Here is a 26,838-nt window from a genome sequence, read left to right as displayed (position 1 = left end):
ACCCCTCCCTCCCAAAGGACCAATCACCATACCAGTAGATTGCCATCCACCCAGTATTACTGCTGCACAGGTTAAAACAGCACTGTCCAAGACCAAGAATACAGCTTTTGTGGGACCTGACAATATCCCTGGCTGTGTTCTACATGAACTACAGAGTGAACTGGCACCTCACCTGTGTGCCCTGTTCAATCACAACCTCATCTCAGGCTTTGTCCCTACCAAATGGCACACTGCTACAGTCATCCCTCTCCACAGAGGAGGAGTGACTACAGACCCTGGGAACTATCACCCCATTAGCCTGACAAGTCTGATATACAAAGCTATGGAACGCATTATCATGGACCTAAAAAACAAGGATATAGGGAATCTCCAGACTCTGAATCCCACACAGTTTGGTTTTGTGAAGGGTAGATCATGCCTGCTCAACCTGGTCGACTTCTTTGAGTCCGTCACCAGAGCTGTGGATGAAGGCAAGGTGATTTATACAGCCTACCTTGATCTGGCCAAGGCCTTTGATACCATTTCCCACTTGGGAATCATAGAAAAACTTACTAAGCTAGGCATTAACCCCCTGTATCACTGGGTGGGTTGCAAACTGGCTCACAGATAGAACCCACAGTGTGAAAGTAGCTAACTGCAAGTCAGACTGCCGACCAGTCACGAGTGGAGTCCCACAGGGTTCGGTCCTCTCCTGTTTGGTATCTACTTCTCTGAAGTCCAGGCCAACACGAAGGGACTCTGGCTGACAAAGGTCACAGACAATTGGAAGTTGGGAGCTATTAACTCCCCAAGTGATGTTGACATCCTACAGAAAGGCCTCCCAGAGACGACCGACTGGTGTCAGAGCCATGGCCTTAAGCTCAATGCCAAAAATTGTTGTCATCCCGTTTGGGGAAAAACCCGGTTTTCATGAATTACCACATCGATGGTAGTCCACTGAACACAGAAGGCGTTATAAGAGATCTGGGAACACAGGTTGGCAGCAACCTCTCTTTTGACCACAACATTGTCACTGTGGTCAGAAAGTCCTTCTGTGTGGCGCATCTCATTACTAAGGGTTTTGCATCCAGGAAGAAAGAGGTCATTGTCTCCCTCTACTCTTCCCTCATTAGGCCAATCATAGAGTACAATGCTGCATTTGGCATGTACCTCACTAGACACCTGCAACAACTGGAGAGGCTGCAAAAGTACCTCACAAAGAGGATCCTAGGCCTTAAACACTTGTCCTACATGGACAGACTCCAAGAACTCCAACTATTCTGTGTCTCTTATCGCGTACATAGAGGCGATCTCTGCTTGACTTACAAAGCCATGTCTGACCCAGTTCTGTTCCATCTAAAGAAATCCCAATCCCTCCGCACCACACACTCCAGAGACCTCAACCTCATTACCACAATCGACAGAACATGCTGAGGGATCAGATTCATAAGCCAGAGCCTACCATTGCTATGGAATAGACTTCCCATACATGTCAAACAGAGCATCTCTCTGCCTCTCTTTAAGAGAAATCTTGACGAGTGGATGGAGAATAGAAAATTCACCCCGGGGATCACTCCAGTGGCTCTACATGACGGAGGCACTGGGAACTAAGGTTGGTTGGCACGATGCCAGGGTAATCCTATGGGCTAGGCTTGTAAAGGCTCCAGGGCCATTAGCTTAGTACACATCTATGAACCTATTTGTTACTGCCTGCTCTGTACCGATAATGTGTCCGTCACTTTCTCTCATAAATTTAGAAAGTAGCTAAAATAATTGTTTGCTTCCATTTTCTGAAGGGTACGAAGTCTGAAACTGAAATGAATGCCATTATGTATTGACTTCAGTCCTCATTAATTTCTCTCAAAAACAAATATTTGATAAGGAACAAACGACATTTGAGGCAAAAATCTGGACATTGTCTGAAAATGTGGACATTTGAGAGGCATGGAAAGGTGAGTGTAAACATATAGATACTGTGCTATACTGTCGTCCTCACAGTACTCAGTAACAGCTTTATAGCTTTGAAAGCTGGCAAAACACTTGGCTCTTTTTTTTTTCTGTAACTAGTAGTACATGAAGCAGATAAAGCTCTATGCAATACAAAGAATTATGATTGGGTCTCCAAACATAACCATTATGGGTTCTTGGATTTTTTGGCATCCATATCTCAACACACACAAGCAGGTTATGATCAGCGATCCACTCATAGTCCTCCATGTTGTTCATAATAAGCAGTCTTATCAAAACCATCAGAAGCAGCATGTTAACAACTCCCCAACATGTTGGCAATCAATTAGTCAGCTTCTCCATCCGAGCTATGTTCATACGCCCAGCCTTACTCCATCTGGATGATGACAGTTGCTGACCTTTTTGTACACCATTTCATAACTCGCTTCAAAAATTCATTAGTTCTAACCCCATTGTCACTATTCACTACACAGTCTCATTCAGGCTACCATCTGAAAATGTACATCATCTTCAGGTGCTTGGATTTTTCAAAAAATTTAATCCGGGTTCAGTAACACACTCCCCTAAAGTCCGTAAGGTTGCTGCTTATGTCATTTCTGTTCTTTCTCTGTATTAGCCAACACAACCGTGAAAAAGGGTCATGTCCTTCCTGCTGGAAGCAAACTGATATTTCACTCATCACTTTGAACAACTCGCTGTATTAAATAACTTGTGTCCTTTTGGTCATCTCCCCTCCTTCTAAGTTCATGGTAAAGTGTGTTTACAAGCAAGTTCACAATTCTGTACGTGTTTATAACATAGTAGTACATCTTGTATCATAGGTATGAAACAGAGTCTTTAAGTTTATCCTAGATATGAAACAGATTCTGCACTCTGATCTATCATCTTCATTCCAGTACATTTGTCAAAGTCATTTATGGGAGTCTTTGACAATTTAAGTTTTACCATTAGTGCTGGCAAGCTGTCAAGTGAAACAGTTTGCTTCCTTCCTTTCTGGTTGTAAATGTAGGTGTGCCACAGCAGTCTGTATTTTCCTACTCTGATTTTTGCAATAGAAGAGAATGATGTCTCAGTTTTATATAGGTTCACAATTAATTCACTTTGCTAATGATTCCATTCTTTCTCACCAACTCTTCTCACTACCAGACGATGCTTCCTTCAAGATTGGCTGAAGGGTCAACATTTAAATGTCCCTAAAAGAACGACAAAGATTTTTTTTAGATTGAATTGTTCCCAATATGACATTTAGTGTTTATCTTCTTACTCGCTTGAACCTAGGTTTGTTGTTAGTTCACTTGAGTCCACAATTAAGAAGATTGCCTCTGCAGTGTTCCTTGCTCTCATTCTTGATAATTGCATAACATTTGATGAACACACAAAACGTGGTAACACTTAAAACTGTTAAAACTTAGAATGGCTTGCTAGTGTAACCTTCCCTCAGATTGAAGGAGAGTTGCCGCAGCCAGCTGTTACCTTCATTTTCTATACAATCCTACATACCTGTTGACTGCAGTCTTCTTTCATCTGGAAAACAGGTATGTAACACAATTTCAAGATTTGCTTCAGACAGTCATTGCAAACCTGTAATTGACACTAGCAAACTGAATGGAGAGGCTTCATTGTCTTGCTATCATTTAAATTTCACTTGTTCACAAGCTTCTGTGTTTTCCACTGCCCACCTCTAATTGACCTCTTCAGATGGAAACATTATGCATATGTCATGGCCCTGTCTTGAACAGCTTGCCCACATTCTGAAATCACAACATACGTTTGGTGATACGTTTTTCCCAGTACTTGCAATAGTTTGGAACAAACTTCTTTACAACTTGTGAAGTTTCCATCTCACTTTAACAAGAAATGGCGATGTAATCATGGGATCACTTAATTATATCCAAGTGTGCCACCCTAACCATATATGTACACCCCTGCCCTCTCTGTCCTGTTATATTTTTATAGCATTTTACATCTTATCTCTTTACAGTACTGGATGAAGAGATACTGTTTTATTATGTTCTGTTGCTTCTGTTTTAATATTTTGTCTTAATTTAAATTCTCCTGAAGTATATGTTTGTACCTTGGTTAATTAGTTTTGTAAAGCTTGCACGCCTGTGTACATCAGTTACATTTCCTTTGAACTTGTTGCCTCGTTGTTGTTTTCACATTCGATTGATATTTTTGTCTAATATGTGGAGATTTCTGTATAGAGATTTCCTGTCTCGACGGGACTTCATTGAAAATGGGACCTTCCAGCTGGGCATTCCTGTTAACACTTTAATTAAATATGTACTTCTTAAATGCATAAGAAAATCTGTTGTGGTCATTTCAATTTCCATTACTAAATGCCCTTCACTTTTGCTCATTTGCAGCTGATTGCAAACATCTCATTTTGTATCCTGGTAAGTGCCTGATATGCTATTTAAAGTAACATTTGGAATTCACTGAAGAATTGCCATCATTTCCTTTTTTTACGTATCCTCATTTTTGTGAACTGTACGTACTGAACAGTCATCCCTGCTTTATAGTTGCAGTACAATTCAGCATCTGGCTTTGAGGAATCCTTTCTTCTGTTCATAAACATTGATCTAGTGAACTGTTCCCTGTTCATATTTCTCAGCTTATTTGCGTAAGAATTTTGGACAAATCCAGAAATAATTAGGTGGGGGTCTAAGTCCCACAGTCTGGGACAGGTTCACTAATTAACTTCAAACACATATTGCATCAGCTTTTATTTTTTTAATAAATGAGTAACACTGTTGACTGATTGTAAATTTTTATGAGTGACAGACAAAAATGTTATCCATTTTACCTATTGAACAACCTGCAAAACTATGTATGCTGTTAGTGGGATGAGTTCAGATGATATAGCAAATAATTGTTTCTGTAAAAATGCAGTGCATTCTCTCTTAAAGCTGACTTTTCTTGTGTTTTGCAGGTGATGTCCTTATTGCTGTAAATGATGTTGATGTTTCTTCAGAGAACATAGAAAGAGTACTTTCTTGCATTCCAGGCCCTATGCAGGTACTCTGCTGCAAGTAACATTTTTTGCTTTACCAGCATTTATTTAACTTGAGATCAAATATACTAGTTTGTTTTATGATATTTTATTTGTATTTAATTAGTTTGTTTTTTGCCTTTTAGCCAGAAGACCATTTCTGTAATTACAGTGCATTTTTGTCACTAATTAAGTTTCCTTCTGGGTGTGGTGGCTGTATTTTGTAAAGTCAGCGAAGCCAGAACTGAAAAAAGTTCTCTTCTTGATGTTTTACACCATATGTTTTAAAGAAGACCATAGTAGGTAGCAAATTGCTGCCAACTCTGAAGTAAAGCTGTGGTTTTCTGTGGTCAGGATTTTTTTGAAACTTCAATCATGGTTTGGTGTCCAAAAAAGACAGCTGATGCAGCATGAAAAATTTTAGCAACTCTACAAATGCCTCACAGAATGATTTGAGGTTATTTTTGAATGACAAACCACAAATGTAATACATCCCAGTGTTAAGGTATTTGCGGGAGATGCTGTGCAGTTGCTTTCTACTTGCAATACCTGTATGACTGACTCCTGCTATGTTTTGTTGCTTGGCTCTCCTTCAAAGGCCTAGCGGGGAAAGCTACACAAGCAGAAACTACTGCAGTAGTTGTTCTCCACCCTGTCCTACCACTACTTTTCCTGTTTGCAATTCAACTCTGAAGAAGTCTCCCTTCCTACCTAGTCATTATGTTGTGGTTGGTATATTTGTACTGCTTAAAACTTGCTGTTATAATACTTGCACAGTAACAGTTTCTGTACTTCAGTTAGATATGTATACCATGTACCTTTATACAGTTTTAAATTGCAGTCTTTATTTTCACAGTTTTTCTTTTAATGTCACTACTAGTAAAGGTCTGCCCTTTGCGCTTTTATTAAGGGGCTGTGTATCATTGTGTCTGTACCATACTAGGAAAAAAAAGCAGCAATGTGTTTACAAGCTTTACGTCCTCGTCATTATTCACATGCTGTGCTCACGTACAGTTACATGTGGCATTTGACATATTCCTGGAACTTCATAATTATAGCTTGTATTAGTATGTTGCATAGAGCTTGGGAAGTATTCATAGGTGTTTATCATACTAATCACTGCTGCAGTAGCCTAAGCTATATGGGTTATATCCTACCAAGGATATAACAGCCTGGACACCTTCCACAAGCCAAACGATGAGGCAGCTCGCATTGAACCACCTAAAAAGATAGGTTTGGGTGCAAAACCCATCAGTGCTTTCCTACTGCCAAAGAGAGATCCTCTGCAGGCTTTTGAGGATCAGCGGTTGGCTTGTGCTGTTCCATTGCTGGGCAGATAAGTTCCTTTTGGGGAAAAATCTTCCCTTTTTAATATTTATTATTTAAATTACTTCCTGGATAGGAAAGTTGTTTTGTTTTTTAATTTAAGCATTCCGTGGACAGGAGTCTGTTTAGGTGTGGCTCTGAGTCTAACTCAGGATATGTGCAGTAGTGCCCTGCGACCTTTCCTTTGGCAGTCTGTCAAAGCTCAGAGCTGCCTGCCTGTGGGTGTGAAGGACCAATCACCTGGCAGTACTAAGACTGCCTTTCAGTTTTCTAGTGACTTAGTACGAAAAGGATCTCTTAGAAGACTGTTCCTCTCTCTGGGTTACTTCATCTGTCAAGCACAGATAAGAAAACCTTTTGGGGTTTATTTTCTCCCTCTGCATTTTCATCAGTGCTTGTATTGTGTATTCTGCAGATTTACCTTTTTTTTTAATGAATACAAAATTGTATGATTTGAGTTTTATTTTACTTACAGTATAAACTTTATACTGTTTATTTCAAACTAATTCTTACTTGCTGTGGCTTTTAAACCCTTATAATGTGTTTTATGGCCATTGGTGAATGTTTAACCGAGTTTCTGTATAAAGGCCATTTTAGAGCAGTAACTCTCATTGCTTCGTGCTTCCAGAACCGTGAGCTAATTGCAGCCATTATTTCCGTTGATGAAAGACTTCTTTTGAAAGTTTTGTCAGGAAAACTTGCTGCTTTTGCAGTTTGTTCTTTGGGGCTATGATTATTTGAGGTGATTAAATAAAAATTGTTTAAATGCTGTAAATATATTTAAATCATTATTTTATATGCAAGTCATTTCTGACAGGAATTTTTCATAAGTTTATAGTTACTTCCTTGTCTAAGGTGATTGTTGTCTGTTTCTATTTATGGGAGGCTGAAACTAGCTGTTATTTACTAAAATTGAGGGCTTTTATGACATGTATTTTGCACTTTGAGCTAGGTTACTGAATTTGCTGTCTTTTACTTAGTGCAGTATTCAGTATAGTATCCTTGTAGAAGTTGACTTTGGCTCCCTATTTAAAGGGAGAATAGTGGGTTTTGCCCATTTTATACTGGGCTGACCATGCATCCAATTTTTAGTGTTGATCTAGCTAGGTTTATATCCCCTGACTTGATGGGCTCCAATACAGTGCCCCCTCTCCAACCATGTACCCCTAAAACACTTAGAAATAAAATTTAAAAAGTATGCCTCAGCCTATGGCTTATGACTCTTTAGGGCAAGGCTGTTGGACAACTTGTCTTCTGTTACCTCCAGCTTCCCTGGTGTGGTGTGGTACCACAACTGTGCATGACACAAGGGTCAGACATGTCTTCCAAGGCTGTACCTTTGCCTGCTTCAGGTATGAGTGAACCAAACCCTTTAGATGCAGAGGAAGTCAGGGGGGAGAATATGTTGCCAGTGTTAACACATCTCTTCCCTCCCCAACGGATTCTTCCACTAGTGTAGTGTATTCAAAAAAGATTCAGATGACCCATCATGTTGTAGAGCAGCAGTCTCTGTTTCTCCAGATAGTGGCTATGGCTAGATTCTTTGTTCAGGCAGTTGATTATGGGGTGCATACCCAGGTTATGAGAAATGTAAGTGCTTTCATCACTGTTCAGTCATCTAAAAATCTTGATTTTGTAGGGGATCTCGTATCTGATGTTTCAGAACTGTCAGAGTTTGGTCAGTCAGGTTACTCTGAGGGTGAACAAGTTCAGGATCACAAACAGATGTTTTCTTTTTCCCAAATGATGGCTAAATTTAGGGATGTATTCAATTGGGAGCAATCATTAGCTGACCCTGAGATCAGTGAGGTTTGTGATCTTTTGGAGATTAGCAAACAAAATGTGGAGACCTTTACTCCATTGATCCCAATGTTGGAGGATGTTTTTAAGAAAGCTTGTAATTCTTCTCTGCTTAAGGCTCTGCTTAAAACAGTGTTTAAGACATTCAGGGTAGGCTCAGCCATATCTGTCCTCCAAGCCCCCTTATCTGTGGATCCTGCTTTTATGTTTCCAGTGACATCTCCTAATAAAAAATACTTTGTCTTCTTCAAACCCAGTCCCTTCAGATAAACTAGGCAAATGGCTAGAATATCAGGGAAACAAGTTGTTCTTAATCCAGCATGGAAGCTCTCAAACTGTTTAATTGCCAGTGATTTATGTGGTGGCTTGTGTTGAAGTGTTATGTATGGTTTAGACGAGTTCACTGCATGGTTACCTGCTGAGCAAAAAGTCTGTCAGAGATGATATTTCCATTCTTTCTCTTGTCAAAACCTACTTTAGAGCATGCATTGGAGGAGCCTGAGGACCTTCCATCCAAAGGCCTGGAAAGTGGCGCCCTTTTTCATTCAGTTGGGCAACATGGAGTTTATATATTCCCACCTCTGCCTCTGCCTTGCCGGTGCTTTTGAGCAAGAACAGAACAGACAAACCGATGATGATGATGATGCTCCAGACTGGCCAAGGCAACACTGGTATCCACCTGAGGAGCCTAACACACTCCTCTCTGGTCCCTGCTGCCTCTTTCTGCTGACGCTGCTTCTGCGCAGAACAGCTACAAAACCCTTCCACAGTCAGCTGAAAACCTCAACCTCGTGCCGGCTGCATGGAAACCCTACTCATCAGACCCAAGCAGGATGTCATTTGGGTGCAGGATGCATTTGCCATCTAGAAGAACATTCTACTAGAAAAATGGAAAATGTTTTGTTGTTGGAATGAGAAAAAGGAAAGAGAGGAAAGAACCTAGAACCCTATCAGGTTCAGGTTTTACAGTAGTTTTAGCTGAAACTGCTGAAGTCAATTTCTTCATTTTCAATTAAAATAATACGCCTCAAGCCATTTCTGCAGAATCAACACAGGATTCTCTTATTCTCTTTTTCCACTCTTACGGCAGTTCCTCAGAGAGGCTAAGAGAAGCAGCCTCCAAGAAAAAAACCTCCAAGCACCTAACCTTAATTACATACTAGAAAAATTAACATTGCTGAACCTGCCTGCTGCCCCCTGAACCTCTGCTGCCTCAAGTCATCACAGCTTTCCTTTCCTCTGGACTTCCACACTTTAATGACATGGCTCTCCAGGCTGGCAGGCCCTTCCCCATCTCCTCATCTTCCATCTCAGTTCAGCATCATCCCATCTTCCCTTCTTATCAGTGGTAATCTTTTATGCCAAAGTGGTATTTTATACCTTCCTACCTTCCTACCTTTAACCCTCAAAACAACTGATACTAGTTTTAGAAATGCAGTAAAGTCAGTGATGAGGATGCTTGGCTGCATAGACAGAATTGTTTTTAATGATTTAAAAAATGAGATTATGTATGCCCCGATTAAGTCTGATTGTATGATTGTTAATGCAGCTAGTCAGAGCCTCAAACAGTGGAATGACGCAGATAAAACTGATGCAAGGGGTGTCAATAATGTTTCATATTCCCTAGTTTCTTTCCCTGCATTTTAGGCAGAGAGGTACGAACCGTTACTTGTGCGTGAATTTTGCTAATGCAGTAAGACTCAACACTGGGATAATTACCTGACCTTTGTCCTTGGTCAAAATAAAGTTTGTACTCTCAAAACAATCCATGGTTCCTGACATGCAGAAACCAAGGAAGCTTTGGTCCCACAGACATCCTACAAGCACCATACCAAAATAAACAAAAAGGACACTTTAAGTATGTGTAGATTTAACTTTAGTTTCACTTGTATTGTATGATAACTCTTTAGTACTACAGACAAAATGCGGCTGTAGAAAACCACCAGAAACTGCTGCTTTCCCCTCCCCACTACTCAGTCTGTTTCCTCCTGCAAACAAACCATTTCTGTTTAATTTGTTGCAGTACTGCACTGTTTTTATCACTCCATCTGTTTCTTCCCCTCAAACAAAACCTTTCTCTTTAATCTGCCGTAATCCTGCACTGTTCTTACTTGCTGTAATAATTTAAGATTCAACAGTTCCCCTTCAAATTTTTAAGCAATTACTATATTACCATCCCGAACGTGGTTATTTCAGGTTAACTAAGGTCCATTTCTCGATCCGACGCAGAATTTCTCCCTTACCTAGCTCTTTGGTTCAAAAGTGCTGCAACTAGCCATCACAAATTACAGATTGGTTATTGCACACACCTTCCAAAGCAAGTGTAATCCCACTCTGTTCGTCCTCACTATACTTGGGCTCACTCCGCTCCTCTACTGTACCCCCATTCCCACTCATCCCTAGATCACCTAGACTTGTATTCCCTTAGTCACACCCCTACAAACCAACCAGTCACATAACAGCACTACCTCTGCATTACATCCCACCCACACAACCAAAAACCATTACCTTCACTACTTTACAACACACTATACTCTAAATAATATTCATTCTCTGTTCTAACTCGCTTTCCCTTTTCAACACAGCAAATATAATAAACAGTCAACATTTCTACCTTAACACAAGGGACCCAATATCACTACGTCACCTCCCATTGCGCAATTAACCCTTTCTTTTACACCTACCACATCACTATTCACGTTATCCTTATATTTTCCTTTCTAAACCCACCAGTGTCTCTTGTCTAGCACTCCACATTACTACATGATATACTACAATCATATTTCTCACCTAATAATGCCTCCTGTTGCAACCAGACTCACTTGTGCACTCAAATTTCACACTCTCCTCACTACTCTACTAATATTCTGCTGATGTTCTTTGTGTTTCACTGTTACAGTCATCACATTTGGGTTATCTGCCTGCAGGTAGCCTGAATACCAGAGTCTTCGGATTTCTGTATCGGATAATGTCGCTTCTTCCTTGACGTCAGGTCGTTAGGGGTATAAAACATGCAGCCGATGCCATTACATCAGTCTTTCATGCCGCACGATGCCCGAAGCAGTTAGCAAGTGCTGGTTGGCTGACTCCTGAAATTTTTGTTTGAGTTTGAGACCCGAAGTCTTCAAAAAAGCTAAGTACCCCATTGGGGATCCTTTTTCTTGCTCTAACCGATGTCAGTAAAAGTTAACAATTGTCTTACCTGTGGAAAGCAAATACCTCATAGAGATTTTCATTCTTACTGCATCCCCTGTTTAGGCCCAGATGAAGGCGTCCCTCGTCTGTTTTGTGCCTTGTTCAACACCTGAACTTTTCATCGTCGGGCTATTTTTGCAGCTAATTACTTTCGTACTCGTTCTGTGTACTCCGAAATGGCTTCGTCAAGCCATCCGACTACCAATATTCCGAAAAAACGCAGGGATAAAGACAGAGACAGACCGCATAGGTCCAAAACTGCCGATGATGCTTCCGTTAAGCTAGTTTCCAGTCCACCGGTACTCAGTGAGGTGCTTTTGCAGCCCCTGATACCCGCTACTTCTGATTCACAGGCCTCTACTGAGACCTATTCGGAGTCTGGTATGCCGAGAGATGCTTCTTCGACTAGGGAACCTGCAGATGTCTCTACCTTGGATGGGTCTGGAGCCGCTGTGCAGGCACCAGCTTCTGAGGGTGTATTCAGGCCTACAGACATTCATATTAAACTGACGCCATCGTTTTCATCCAGGCCAAAAACTCGCACCACGCCTAGAAAACCGACAACCAAATTGCAGGCTCTGGCCCATATGCCTAAAAAAACAAATGCTTAGAATGGCTGAAGACCTTATTACCTTAATTAGGGGAAGCCAGCCTTCCCCCTTTGAGACCTACAACTGATTTTCTTTCTGATTCTTCTGATCAGGAATCTGATATTTCTGCTCCTTCTGATTACCAGGATTTGCCCTTATCTACTTATGAGGATTCTGGTGCAGAGGATTCCATTCCCTCTGCTTCCCCTCCAGAGGATTTTTCTTTTGGTGAAACCTTGCACTCTCTCTTAGGGAGCATTTCCGCTGGGAAAGCCAGGATCTCTCTTGAGTCCAAAAAGAGACTTGGAGAATTTTTACTCCTACCTCAACACAGGCCTTTAGCTATCCCTCCTTTTCTGAACATTGTAGATAACGCTTTCTTGGAATCTAGCCTTACCCCAGACATTTTACTTCCAGCTCCCAGAAAATCTGGCAGGTACTAGAGAGTACCTGACTGTCTCACAAGTTCCTCTTCAAGAATCCTTCTGTGGATCCAGAGACCATTTCCCAAGGACCAAAAGGCATTAAGGCTACTGTTGCCAAAAATCCTACACCTTCTGATAGAGATTGTAGAGGCTTAAACAGATGGGGTAAGAAGGTATACACTTCTGCTAGTATCAGCAGCATGTTATGGGGTTACTTACAGAAAATGATGTTGATTCCTGAGTGTACTGAACACACAGAATTCCAGGATTTAATGCCTTCTGCAGAACAAATTGGTAAACATACTTTGCAATGTGGTTTTGATGCTTTAGAAGCATCTTGCAGGGCTGCTGTCACTGGGTCTGTACTTAGAAGGCATGCTTGGCTTAAAGAACAAAACTTGCCAGATCATGTAAAAGCTAAATTACTGGATGCTCCCTTAAACCAAAGCCACCTTTTTGGCAACAAAGCAGAATAAGTCCTCAAAAGGATGGAAGAAAAAGCTAAATCTATGCAAGTGCAGCCTCCCAGATTCAGTAGGCATTGGCCTTCAAAGAACTGGTCCTTTCCAGTCCCTTCTAGGCCTTCTCAGTCCAAACCCAGGAACAGCAGACCATCTAGACTACAGTCTCAGGCTATGCACAGACCTAAACAGTGGGGGGCTCCCATTTCCAAAGCAGGGAGTAGTAAGCCACCCCCTACGGAAAAATGGCACAATGACTTAACCTTAACCCTTCCATGCCCTGCTCAACTACCTGCTCCCTTAGGAGGAAAGCTTGCCCTGCATGCAAGAAACTGGGAACTCATTACCCAGGACAAGGGTTTTGAACGCAAGTTTCCCAAGGATACGGATTCCACTACCCAACCCCAAATGGTTGGCCAGACCTACCCCCAAATCAGTGGGTGGAGGCCCAACAGCAGGTTCTCTCTTGTCAATATCAGGGCTATTCAGCCTGTCCCAGAAGAACAAAGGAGGCAAGGTTTTTATTCAAGATCCTGGACTTCTCTATTCTCAACACCTTTCTGGTAGTTCCAAAATTCGGAATGCTAACTCTGCAACAGCATCTTCCCATGCTAGCCAAGGATGACTGGCTGGCAACCCTAGACTTAAAGGAAGCTTACCTCCACGTCCCAATAAGGGAATCTTGCAGAAAATACCCATGCTTCAGGGCAGGCTCGATGCACTATCAGTTCTCTGTACTTCCCTTTGGCTTATCTACTGAGCCCAGGGTATTCACAAAGTGTTTAGCACCAGCCATTGCATTTTGCAGGCAGAGAAATATTCAAATGTACCCATACTTGGACAATTGTCTTATTCAGGCAGAAAGCCAGGACTTCCTATTACAACATCTGGCATTCGTAAAGAAACTTCTAACCTCTCTGGGGTACACCGTCAATGAAAATAAATCTCACCTAGTACCCTGCCAACAGATTGTATTCCTGGGAGCAAGCTTGAACACAACTTCCCAGATGGCATTCCTCACTCCAGCGAAACAAGTTTATTTGACAACCTATTTCAAACTATTGGCCACAAAACCCCAGCTATCTCCAAGGAAAATACTGCAAGCCCTGGGGTTCATGGCCTCTTGCATTTTACTAATTCTGTATGCAAGACTGCTTATGAGGAAACTCCAGTGGTATATAAAAAGCCTATGGTGTCAAAATTCTCAGGACCTGGAAACAATGATTTCTATCATTCCTTGTATGAAGACAGAGTTCCTTTGATGGGCAGTGGCCTGCTACCACAACAAGGGACCCCCTTTCACTCTACCCCCTGCCACCCAAACCCTAACAACAAATGCATCAGACTATGCATGGGGAGGCTCACATGGCAGGGCAGTGCATTCAGGGCAGATGGAACTCTAGACAGATGCACCTGCATATCAATCAAAAAGAAATGTTAGCTGTACAGAATGCTATGACAGACCGTATTCTTCCAGGACAACTATTGGAAAAGACAGACAACACCACAGTTGTGGTACATAAACAAGCAGGGGGAAACCCACTTGTACCCTCTCTGAAGACTAGCCATGGCTCTGTGGAACACAGCCTCGAGCTACCAAGTACACCTGCAAACTCAATTACTGCCAGGCAAACACTGGCAGACGACCTAAGCAGAAATCTCATGGACCCACATGAATGGAAACTAGAACCCAAAATATTCAACCTCTTGAGGAACAAATGGGGGACTCCAGAGGTAGACCTCTTTGCCTCCCCTCAAAACTACCAATTGCACAAATTCTGCACACGAACTCCCCACAGCCAAGCTTGGAAAGTGGATGCCCTGTCCTTCACCTGGGAAAGCCTCTCCATTTATGCCTTTCCCCCTCTGCCTCTCCTCTCGAAGGTTCTACTAAAGATCAAACAGGACAAGCCAAGGACAATACTGATTGCACCAGACTGGACACGCCATCACTGGTACCCCATCTTGTGCAGTATGACACTTCTACAACCATGGCACCTGCCTCAGACCCCTTCCCTGCTGTCTCAGCAGGTGGGCCAGATTCTGCACCCTCCGCTTCAAACCCTGAACCTTGCAGCCTGGCTAATTCCTTGAGCTCTCACGTAGCATCTTTCAGTAAGCAGGTACTGGATGTCATTCTGGAGACAAGGAGGCCTAGTACTAGAAAATCCTATGCTGAAAAGTGGAAAAGGTACTGTTCCTGGAGCCTAGCTCAGGGGATGGGCACAGTGGTGCCCAGCTTACCTCATATTCTACAGTACTTAACAGAAATGCTCCACAAGGGCCTACCCTTCTCGTCAATTAAAATTCATGCCTCTGCTATTTCAGCACATCATAATACTGAGCCACCCCTCTTCTCTCACCCCTTGCTAAAGCAATTTCTTAGAGGGGCCAAAAATTTAAGACCCCCTAGGAGAGCTCCCACTCCAGCCCTGGGACCTTAACTTTGTATTGGAAAAGTCCCCCCCTTTGAGCCAGGTGCAACAGCAGAGTTGAAATTCCTTTATTGGAAAACAGCCTTCCTTCTAGCCATTACTTCAGCTAGAAGAGTATCTGAATTACAAGCCCTCATGGCAGTGGAACCCTTCGTTATCCTCCATGCGGACAGGGTTTCCCTCAGAACTAATCCTTCTTTATGCCCAAGGTGGTGTCTTCTGTGGCCCTAAATCAGTACATTCATTTGCCTACTTTTTTCCCTAATCCACAAAACAAAGGGGAACGAATACTGCACTCTCTGGACGTGCACAGACTACTTAGGTTTAGTCCTGTCCAAATAGAATCTATCAGAAAATCTGAACAGCTGCTAGTTAGCTTTGATGCAGGGGCACAGGGGAAGGCTATTTCAAAGCAAACCATTTCCAAATGGATAGCTCATTGCATTCATTTCTGCTACAAGCACCATGGAAAACCTACCCACAGGGGATAAGATCACATTCCACCAGGGCTGCATCTACCTCTGCAGCATTTCTGAGAGGGGTCCCTACCAGGGACATCCTAGAAGCTGCTACCTGGAGCTCAGTACATACCTTCACCAAGCATTACCACTTGCCTATCTTTTCTAAATCCAGAGCTGGATTTGCCACTGCAGTCTTGCAGGGATTAATAGCTGGCCCTAATACTCTCTAACTTCCTCTTCCCTTCCTTAGCTTTGGGAATCGACCCAAATGTTATGACTGCAGCAGTGAAACATGAAGAACATAGTACAGTTGTGTACACTACTTATAAATGTAGATGTTCGAGTGTATTCACTGTTGCAGTCCTGGTTACCCTCCGTCCAGCCCCCTGACTTTTCTTGGCTCTTCCTTTCCTTCTTGTTTGGCATGCATTATATCATGTGTATTTCTTTTTTGCTGGGGGGTGTACCATACTATATAATTGCTTCCTATTGTGGGGGCACCCGACATCTGGGGCAAGAAAAACTGATGTAATGGCGTCGGCTGCATGTTTTATACCCCTGACAACCTGATGTCAAGGAAGAAGTGACACCATCTGATGCAGAAATCCGAAGACTCTGGTATTCAGGCCGGCTGAGGGCTACCTGCAGGCAGATAAAACCAAATATGATGACTGCAACAGTGAATACACTTGAACATCTACATTTATGGTAAGTGTACACAACTGTACTTTACCTCATTTGCTATCATATTAAACTACACAGTCAAACTTGCCCTCCCCTACATACAACACTACACCTCCACAAACCAAGACCACATTACACTACTATCACTCCCAGTCTCTACAACACTACCTACATAGGTTATCTTCCTTTTAAACTGTTCCCACTGAATCCAAAAATCTCACAATTCTCTCAAACATACCAAACTCCTACCTAAACTCTTAAAACTTCTGCTACACATTACTACTCGGCTACAACTCTCCAGTGACATTCACCCCAACCCAGGACCCCGTGCAGTACAGCAAAATAAATCCAACCCTATTCCTCTACCACCTCTTACTAACTTATTTAACACATCACAGTAACTCCAACCTGCTACTTCTAAACATTAATGTTAGCAGCATATTACCTAAGGTCCACTGACTTCAAGCCAATCTCTCACTGTACTCTCCTGATGTCATGGTACTAGCTGAAACTTGGTTAAAACCAGTCAACAGTAACAATGATATTCTTCCTCCTGGATACAATATCCTACGCAAGACAAAATAACCAAAAAGGGAGGCAGGGTAGCAATTCTATTTAAAAACAGCCTACAAGTAAAGGCTCTAGATCTGTCCATTCCCAGCTTCGATAATACAGAAATATTTTCCAAACTTGAAATTAACTTAAAGTCATTATCATAATTGGATGATATAGCCCTCCATGAAACAATGTAACAACCCTGGAAAACCTACTGCATTGTACCTCCAAATCATTACTCCCTGAAACTATCATCGTGGGTGATTTCAATATTGACTGGGTGTCATGCTCTCCTCAAAACCCACCAATTTATCAGCCTTTATGGATTTTCTCAAGTCATCCAATCCCTCAGAAGAATAGATAAAGCAACCAAAAAGAAAATCAACCATTGACTGGATACTACTAAATAAACCTACCCTCTCCTTTAAGTCTGGTTGCCTCCTTGGCAGCTTGAGTGACAGTCAGCCAATCCTTCTAATTAAGCATAGGTTTCATCAGAACAAACAGTCTGCTTACTATCTAATAAGAAGCAAACAACATTTTAACACCACCAATTTCTTATCAGCATTACAAACTTGTAACTGGACACCTCTAAAGCTCCTTCCCGTAGAAGAAGCAGTTCAGTTCTTTAACTCTGCTTTTTTTTAGATATCCTGAACATACACACACCTCTTAGAACCAAGTCAAAGGCTGCTCCTCGTCTAAGTAACAAAACTAGGTAACTACTAACTAGAGACAAAGCCAAGAGCCACTGGCATTCTTTCAGGTCCCAAACATCAAAATAGTCAAACATAGAGCTATGAAGTAAAGCAAAGAAATCAGTAAAACAAGATAAAATTAATTTCTACCAGAATATACAAATAAAGCACCAAAAATAACTTTCAAATGTTCTAGGCAGTTGTTGTTAATGTTCTTCCAGGAAAATCAACCAGCCCCCCACCCCATTTACCAATAACACCACTGAAAACATAGCTTCCCAATTCAACAATTATTTCACTGAAACCATACTTGCCTTATCTAATCTTCAGAATTCACCCCCAGCACAGAACCATCCAACTCAGGCATTAACAACTCCTTCACATTCCAACCAGTTTCCATCAACAGCATAAAAAAATAAATTTAAACCCACTACCCTAGCCGCAGACACTCCCAGGAGAATTTCTGCAAGTTGTTGCCAATGCAGTAGCCTACTCTGTAGCCATCCTTACCAATAGATCTATGTCAGAGAATATAGTCCCAGAGATCTGGAAAATCTACTACATAATACCCCTACACAAAGGCAGTAACTTCACAGAAGTAATTATTGTCTAGTAGCCATATTATCCAGTCTATCCAAAATCCTAGAAAGATGTGTTCATAAACAAATACAAATTATGGATCACTTACACACACACACACACACACACACACACACACACACACACACACACACACACACACAAAACTTGTATCTAACACCCAGCATGGCTTTCGTCCCCCTCATAGAGCTTATACTGTAGTAATGGCCAACACAGTAAACCACCACAGAAACAATGGTAAATTTGTATCTGCTATATTTCTTGACCTTTCCAAGGCCGTTAACATGGTTACATATAGTAAACTTATCCAAAGTCTGAGTATAATATCAGTCAGCCGTCTAGCTCTTGTTTACAAAGCTATTTATCAGGTCGCTAGTAGGCTGTCCAGTGGCAGAGCGACCTCTCCCCACTTTGACCAGTTACGATAGAAGTTCCCTAAGGTTCCATTCTAGGACCCCTACTTTTTCACTTTATATTAATAACCGACATACTTACCCTCTTTATGCTTCTATTATCCAATATGTGGATGACTCAACCTTAATCTGTCTGCCTCCACCCTACAGGAGCTTCATTTAGTCAGAAAATATTCCTTTCGCTCAGCTGAGGAATGGCTCACAAAACTCCAGGTTAAATCTCAACCCAAACAAAACAAAACTTCTTCTGTTTAACCTGACAAGATGCACTGCATCAAGCCCCTCCTTCAATATTATGGCCAAGAACCAAACCATCATTTCCCCTGTAACCCACACTAAACTTCTAGGTGTCTAAATCGACTGCAATATGAAATTTGATTCTCCCAGACCATAAAGAAAGTGCATAAAACTGTGTGTTCTTTACAGAAGTAAACAGTTCCTTACTAAACAGGGTGAATCCACTATAGCACACACCATTCTCATATCTGCACTCCTCTATGCCTTTCCAATACTCACAAACTTGAGAAAGACTGAAGTTGCCCAACTCGATTCCTGCTACAGTAAAATAGACAGGTTTGCCACAGACTCTCCTTTTAGGTCACATCATTGTTCAGCTTTTAAAAACTTAATTGGCTTTAACTCCCCCAACCCCTCCTCCAGAACCAACTAATATTTACTCACATAATCCTTCACCATCCCGAAAAATCCCCCACCCTCAAATGTAATGCTTCCATATTCAAACAATAGAACACTCTGCTCACGTAATAGATTACTACTACGAGAAACAAAAGCCAACAACACAGCTGGTGACCCCCTCTTCTCCAACTATATATAAAAAAAAATGGAACACACTTCCTCATAATGTAAGTATCCCATTCTTCCTTAACGAAGTTTAAACAAATTCTAAAAACTCATCTGGCAGGTACATGGTTATGCTCCTGCACTACCCCTGGTTAATTCTCTCTCAGATCTGGAATTATGTAACCATGTACACCAACTAAACTAACTACTAACCTCACAATCCTGTGATTCTAATTTCTCAACTCCTTGTTCAGCCTGCTATACTATATATTCACAAGATTAAGTATTTGCAATGTATGTTTCAGACCTAGGTTTTGTATGCAACTACAAATGGTATTGTATCATATCCCTTGCATATAAGTCTAATTATTGTGTTTGATACCTAAAACCTGTACTGTACGTAATCCCTACCACAAGTCATGTAACTCTTAAACTGCATTTTCTATATATACTGTAACCTGTATATTTCATCAAAAAGATTTACTTTTCACACTTTGTATAACTGTTCTATACCTTGTATGTTGATGCTGTATATACTGTCTTTATGAATTGTATTTTTGAATCCTATTTTTGTATTGCATTTTATTTCTTGTATTGTGGAGCTTTGTTTCCCAGGCCCCTGCTGAAAAAGGACCTGTGTCCAGTCGGACTTTCCCGGTTACCAAATGTAAAATAAAAATAATTAAGCAGGATACTTTTCAGTGGCCACCAAACAGAAGTGCCAGCCGAGCAAAAAACAAGATACTAAAATTAAATGGTGGAAGAAGAATGTCACCAAATCTAACAAGAATAATTCCATTCCAAAAAAGGATAATCCCACTTCAGCATACGACTATGTCAATGTGTGGCACCTAGTCTTTTTCCAGTTCCCCTTTGGGTGCCATATCTTGAAATTTAGCTCTCAACAAGGCAGTCTGGCCATCAATGGTTTCCAACAAATGGATGCTCAGCATCATTAGCAGGGGCTACAGGTGGTTCATAGGTTGGTACTAGGCTATCAGCCCTAGGGCGTATACAAGCCTAGCCATAACAATTCCCTGGCTATTTCTTCCCACACTATTTACTTCCGTGGACCCCTGTCTAGCAGGGTGACTGACGTGATCCCTGGGGTGAATTTCCTTTCTCCCATCCAATCGTCAAGGTTCCATTTGAAGAGGGCCAAGGAGGCGCTCTACTTGCCATGTATGGGCAGTCTATTCTAGATTCTGGAGAGTCTCTGGGTCAGGAACCCATCCCTTCAGCATGTTTTGTTTGTTGTGATGACAAGGTTTAGATCCCTGGAGTGTGGGCCTCTGAGAGATTGGAATTTCTTTAAGTGTGACATGGCCTTGTATGTTAAGCAGAGGTCGCCACTGAGTAGATGATATGTGACAGAGTATAGCTGGAATTTTTTAAGGTGGTCAGCACAGGGCATCTGCTTTAGGTCTGAGATTCCTTTAGTGAGGTATTTCTGCGGACTTTCCAGTTGTTGCAGATGTCTTGAGAGGTACATACCAAATGGATCGTTGTATTCTATAATGGGTCTAATGAGGGACAATGACCTCCTTTTTTCTGGAAGAAAAGCCCTTAGTGATGAGGTGTGCCACATGGAAGGATTTCCTGACTGTTCTGGCAATGTGGTTATTGAAGGTGAGACCACTGTCCACCTATGTCCCTAAGTTTCTTATCACATTTTCGGTGTTTAGTGTACTGCCACCTATGTGGTAATTCACGGGTACAATGTTTTTCCAAAAGGGGATAACTATACATTTCTTGGCATTGAACTTGAGCCGATGCCTCTGGCACCAAGCATCTGCTTCTGTAAGGCCCTTTTGTAGATTATCCACATCATTTGGGGATTCAATAATGGCTCCCAGTTTGCAGTCATCTGCAAACTTTGTTAGCCAGAGTCCCTTAATGTTGGCCTGGACTTCAGAGAAGTAGATGCCAAACTAGAGCAGTGCCAGGAGTGAACCCGGAGTTACTCCACTTGTCTGGAGATGGATTTGGAGTCCGCTACTTTTACAGTGTGGGTTCTGTTAGTTGGCAACCCATCAAGTGATGTAGGGATTAATGCCCAGCTTAGTAAGTTTATCTATGATTCCAGAGTGGGGGATGGTGTCAAAGGCCTTGGCGAGGTCCAGATTAGCTGTGTGGACTGCCTTACCCTCATCCACGGCTCTGGAGACTGATTCGAAGAAGTCAGTCAGGTTCAGAAGACGAGATCCGCCCTTCACGAACCAAAACTGGGTGGGGTCCAGTGTTTGAAGGTTGCCAATATCTTTGTTTATAAGTTCCATGATAATAAGTGCCATGGCCTTGCAGATCAGGCTTGTCAGACTGATGGGGCAGTAGTTCCCGGGATCCAAGGTGGATTCCCCCTTGTGGAGTGGGATAACTGTAGCTGTGCACCACTCAGTAGGCACGAAGCCTGAGGTGAGGGTATGATTAAACATGACACTTTGGTGAGGTGCCCGTTCATTTTGTAGTTCATGTAGTACACAGCCAGGGATGTCATCTGGTCCCATGGATGCTGTATTCTTAGCTTTGGAGAGTGCGCTTTTTACCTGTGTGACTGTTATTACTGGAATGTGTCAATCTTTCGGTATTGAGATGGGCCGTTTAGTGGGTGAGACGGGGGTGAAGTTGGCACTGAATCGATCTGCCAGGATATTGGCAATATCCTTGGGATCAATATGTTTAATGCCATTCTGTTGTAGCTCAGAGCAGATCCGAGCATTGACATTTATATTCTTGACATAGTTATAGAATGCCTTGTGGTTGTCTTTGGAATCTTTGACAATTTTATTTTCATTACTAGCTTTGGAGGATTTTACGAGAGATCTCCACTTCTTACTGAGGCTGGTAAGGGAATTTTTTGCTTTGTGGGATTTTCCTCTTTTCTGCAACAGTTTCTTCCTTTTGTTGTAAAGTTTGTTTATGGCAGGGGACCACCAGATTGGCTTTTTTTTTTTTTGAGGAGAGCATCTTTGTTCTATTTGGGATGGCACGATTCATGCATGAGTGGATGTGCTCATACAGTACCTTAGTGTAGGACTCTGCAGTCGAACTTTCAGTTCCTGTCTGCATGGGTATCATGAAGTTTGTCGCTTCTGACTTGAGTAGCATGAAGTTGGCTTTGGAGAAGTTTTTTATGGAGGTTTCCTTACTGGGGAGTGGGGGTCTGGCAGTGGAAAGAACATCGACCCCTATTCAAGAGGGCTCCCCCTCATCTGCCAGACCAGATTTTTTTGTTCTGTCCTATTCTCTAGCAAATGATGGACTCTGGGTTCATAGAACCAGTCCCTCCTTCATAGAACCAGTCCCTCCTTCAGAAAGAATGAAATATTTCTACTTTAGAAGTTTCCTGGCTCCCAAAAAAGAGCTGTAGTGGAGACTGATATTGGGTCTTTACTGTTGATACTTTTGTCAGGTTCCCCAAGTTCAAGATGCCCACCCTGCAGACAAAGCTTCCTGTTTTGCCAGACCACTGCTTCATGGTAAACCTGGACTTGAAGGATGCTTTTAATCATTGCTTAAGGAGACGTCTGATATTTGTTGAGTCAGGCTTGTAGTATCAGTTTTCTTTATTGCTCTTTGGGCTCTCCACTGCACTGTCATCTCAAGCCTTATCAAATGCCTTGCCCTAGTAGTGGCCTAGTGTGAGACAATGGGGATTCACATTTTTCCTTGCAGTTATGACTTGATACTCTGTGCAGAGCCTGTTTCCAGGTATTTGGTCTCAGCCTTGCTCTCTCAGCTAGAGTTCATGTTGTACCTCCGGAAATTGTCTGACACCCTCACAAAAACTAGTCTTTTCTGGGTTGTTTAATCATTTCCAACAAAAGAATGGCCTTTCTTCATGAAGACAAGATGCTGTCTTACCAGATGGTGTTTCTGGAATTTTCCAGGAAGAATTCTTCCTCTCTGCAAGAGAATTCCTAAAAATTCTTGGACTGATGGCATCCATGATTCTCATGATACCAGTGGCCTGTCTCCACATGAGGAAAATTTAGTGGCATGTCTAAAATTGTTGGATCCAACACATTCATTCCCTGGAATCCCAGTTGCTGGTGCAGCCATTCATCAGATGAGTATTACTGTGGTGGAGAGCACAGTTACGTATCAACCTAGGACTTCCCTTCTCCCCACCAATGCCAGCTCAGTCTGTCCATGCAGATTTGTCTGACTTCACTTGAAGAGCAATGTTGATGGTGCAAGTGCAAGCCACTTGGGGCCCAATGGCATATAAAAACGCATCAATATCAGGGAAATGTTGGTAGTAATTCAAGCCTTGAAAGTCCTTCACCACCTATGGTCTCTGTGTCCTCTTCTGATAATTATGCACACACTACAGTGATGTGGTACTTCAACAAACAACGGATGGTACAAGGTGTGATGATTGGGGAGAGATGAGCGAAGGCTGCCAGCCTAGTCAAATAGAATTTGATACATAATTCTGTCAACTGTATAAATAAATGTACAATACAGGCTTGTGTTTTTAAATGTAAGAAAACACTGTAAAATGTGAACTTCAAGATTGTTGCAACATTGCCATTTGCTATAAGGAAAACCAAGCCAAGTATTTCAAATGTGTCTTTTTAAGTTGAAAAGATCTTATGAAGCTCTTTAATGTTTTACAAATCGGTTCCAGTGTGGCTGGATGAAGGTTTCATGCCCATTGTTTAAGGCTAAAGTTTATGACCAGAATTTAGATGTGGAATGTGCTTTATTGCTCTAGTTTTTGCTAGCATATACATGTGAAATGCCTTGTATTGTTGTAGGTTTCTGTGCAGGTGTTAGATTGCTAAATAATGCAGTTTGTTTGCCTGGAAAAACCTAAGTGTCAAAAATGATGTAATTTGGGGGAGGAACCCAGCAAACATGTTTGTTAGTAATGTTTAAAATACTATTTTTCACAAGAGACTAAAAGCATTTTGACTTTGGACATCTAACTTATCAGCACTCTGCCTTGTACTCACATGTAAGTTTTAGCACTGTGATTTCTTGTAGGAATAGTTAAAGCTAGTAAAGATTAATTAGGTATTTTTCTTTGACAACAGACCTGTCCTACTGTATTATTTTAAGTTTCTGTCTGGTCTCTGAACTCCTAGATATCTCTGTGGTGCAGTAATTTTGTCTTGTGTTTTAATTATTTATTAAATATTTTTAAAGCCTTCTACCTGTGGCTGATTTGTGTAGAGATAAGCTCTAGAGTACATTGCATATAGTAATAATTGGACACCCTTTTAAGGGCCTTTTAGTAGCTGATATTAACTGGGTGGTGGCAGTAATTACTACTGTATAGTCTGGGTAAAGGGGCACAGCTGGAGAATCTGTGTCAGCCTTTCCCAGGAGTGTCTGTAAGTTGTATAAATACTTATCTCAAAGTGTGTGTGTTGTGTCAGCTACTTGGCAGGGACACAAAGCACTGGTTGGACAGAGAGGGTACTGGAGGTTTTAGCTTGCCCAGTTAGGCTGAGATCTGGACCCTATAGCTGTGCCAGTGGGGAGTCTTATTGGGGACCTGGTGAGCAAGGGAGCAACCAGCCCCAGACTGACTGTGATCTCTGTGTGCACTTAAGGGAAATTCTACTTTACTGTGTGTATTAGCTATCCTTTCCTCTTCTAGGAGACAACCTCCCTGGTGTTAATGGTGAGGATTGAGGTTCCTTGATTGCTGGGCCAGGGCATGGTCGTCACACAAGGTCATATCCTCTGTACTGGTAACAATAATGGCCTAGGAGCTGGCTTTACAGCATTCTGTGACTTCGATATCATACATCCCATCAGAGTAGAGCATTGTGGCAGACAAACTTGGAGATCTTACCCATAGGCCTGTTACAGGCCCTACATACCTGTAATAGTATATGTCCATAGAATACACTGACTTACTGTGACAGTACCTTCCCACCATCCTCCTTTTGTTGGGTGTATGCAGTTTCTTGTTGGAGTTGCCTTTGAGTGTTTTACCGGTTTATTGTTTTGTATATGTGCATATGTGTGTGTGCTTAGCTTTTGGTTTGAACAGTAGGTGTTCGCAAAGCTTGCATTTTCATCTTCTGTTCCTGCTGGACCCTAGAAAACCAAAAGATTCCTGTCTGGGTTTATAAGACAGTGCCAATACTGCCAGGTGACTTGTCCTTCACACCCACAGGCGGGCAGCTGAAAATTCAAGATGCTAACTCTTCAGCAGCTGCTTCCTATGCTAGGCAAAGATGCCTGGTTGGCAACACTGGATTTAAAGGAAGCCTACCTGCACATCCCAATAAGGGAATCTTGAAGAAGATAACTATGCTTCAAAGCAGGCTACATGCGCTCTCAGTTCTCTGCACTATCCTTTGGCTTATCTACAGTGCCCAGGGTATTCACAAAGTGCCTAGCTCCAGTCATTGCATTTTGCAGGCAAAGAAATATTCAAATATACCCATACCTGGACGATTGTCTAATTCAGGCAGAAAGCCAGGACATACTATTAAATCTTCTGGCGTTTGTAAAGAAATTGCTAACTTCTCTGGGGTACACCATAAACAAAAATAAATCACATATTGTACCCTGCCAACAAATTGTATTCCTGGGGGAAAGCTTGAATACAACTTCCCAGATGGGAAACAAGTTCATTTGACAGCCTACTTCAAACTACTGGCCACAAAGACCCAGCTATCTGCAAGGAAAATATTGCAAGTCCTGGGGTTCATGGCCTCCTGCAGTCTCTTAATTCCATATGCAAGACTGCATATGTGGAAACTACAATGGTATCTAAAGGGCCTCTGGTGTCAACATTCTCAGGATCTAGAATTAATGATTCCTATCATACCTTGTCTACATATAGAGTTCCTTTGGTGGGCAGAGGCCTGCCACCAAAACAAGGGACTGCCATTCACTCTGCCCACTGCTGCCCAAACCCTAACAACATACTCAGACTATGCATGGGGGGCTCACTTGGCAGGGAAGTGCATTCAGGGCAAATGGAACCCAAGTCAAATGCACCTGCATATCAATCAAAAAAAAAATGTTAGCTGTTCAAAATGCTCTGACAGCCTTCAAGGACCACATTCTTCCAGGACAATTAATGGGAAAGACAGACAAAACCACTTTTATGTGGTACATAAACAAGCAGGGGGGACCCCACTCATTACCCTTTCTGCAGACTAGCCATGGCTTTGTGGAACACGGCCTTGAGCTACCAAGTGCACCTAAAGGCTTAGTTCCTGCCAGGAAAGCTAAATACACTGGCAGACGAACTAAGCAGAAATCTCATGGACCCACACGAGTGGAAACTGGAACCAAAGATATTCAACATGTTGAGAAACAAATGGGGGAGCCCAGAGATATACCTGTCTGCCTCCCCCCAGAACTACCAATTGGACAAATTCTGCACAAGGGCTCTCCACACACAAGCTTGGAAAGTGGATGCCCTGTCCTTCACCTGGAAAAACCTATCAGTTTATGCCCTTCCCCCTCTGCCTCTCCTCT

At 42.0% G+C, this 26,838-nt stretch overlaps 1 protein-coding gene across 2 annotated transcripts in view; it reads left to right on the top strand.

Moving 5' to 3' along the window:
* The window catches only part of INTU (inturned planar cell polarity protein), a 1,478,455-nt gene that overhangs the window by 193,241 nt on the left and 1,258,376 nt on the right, over positions 1–26,838 (top strand). For both annotated transcript variants that reach the window (XM_044061672.1, XM_044061671.1), the window contains exon 3: positions 4,880–4,965. In XM_044061672.1, coding sequence (XP_043917607.1) covers positions 4,880–4,965 — 86 coding nt within the window. The remainder of the gene's footprint in view (positions 1–4,879; positions 4,966–26,838) is intronic.

The sequence above is a fragment of the Protopterus annectens genome, chromosome 2.part0 (assembly GCF_019279795.1).
Source record: "Protopterus annectens isolate FY-2018-M chromosome 2.part0, PAN1.0, whole genome shotgun sequence".
NCBI lineage: Eukaryota > Metazoa > Chordata > Ceratodontiformes > Protopteridae > Protopterus > Protopterus annectens.
Note: the sequence above shows the minus strand (reverse complement) of the source record. Positions and strands in the feature narration are given on the sequence as shown.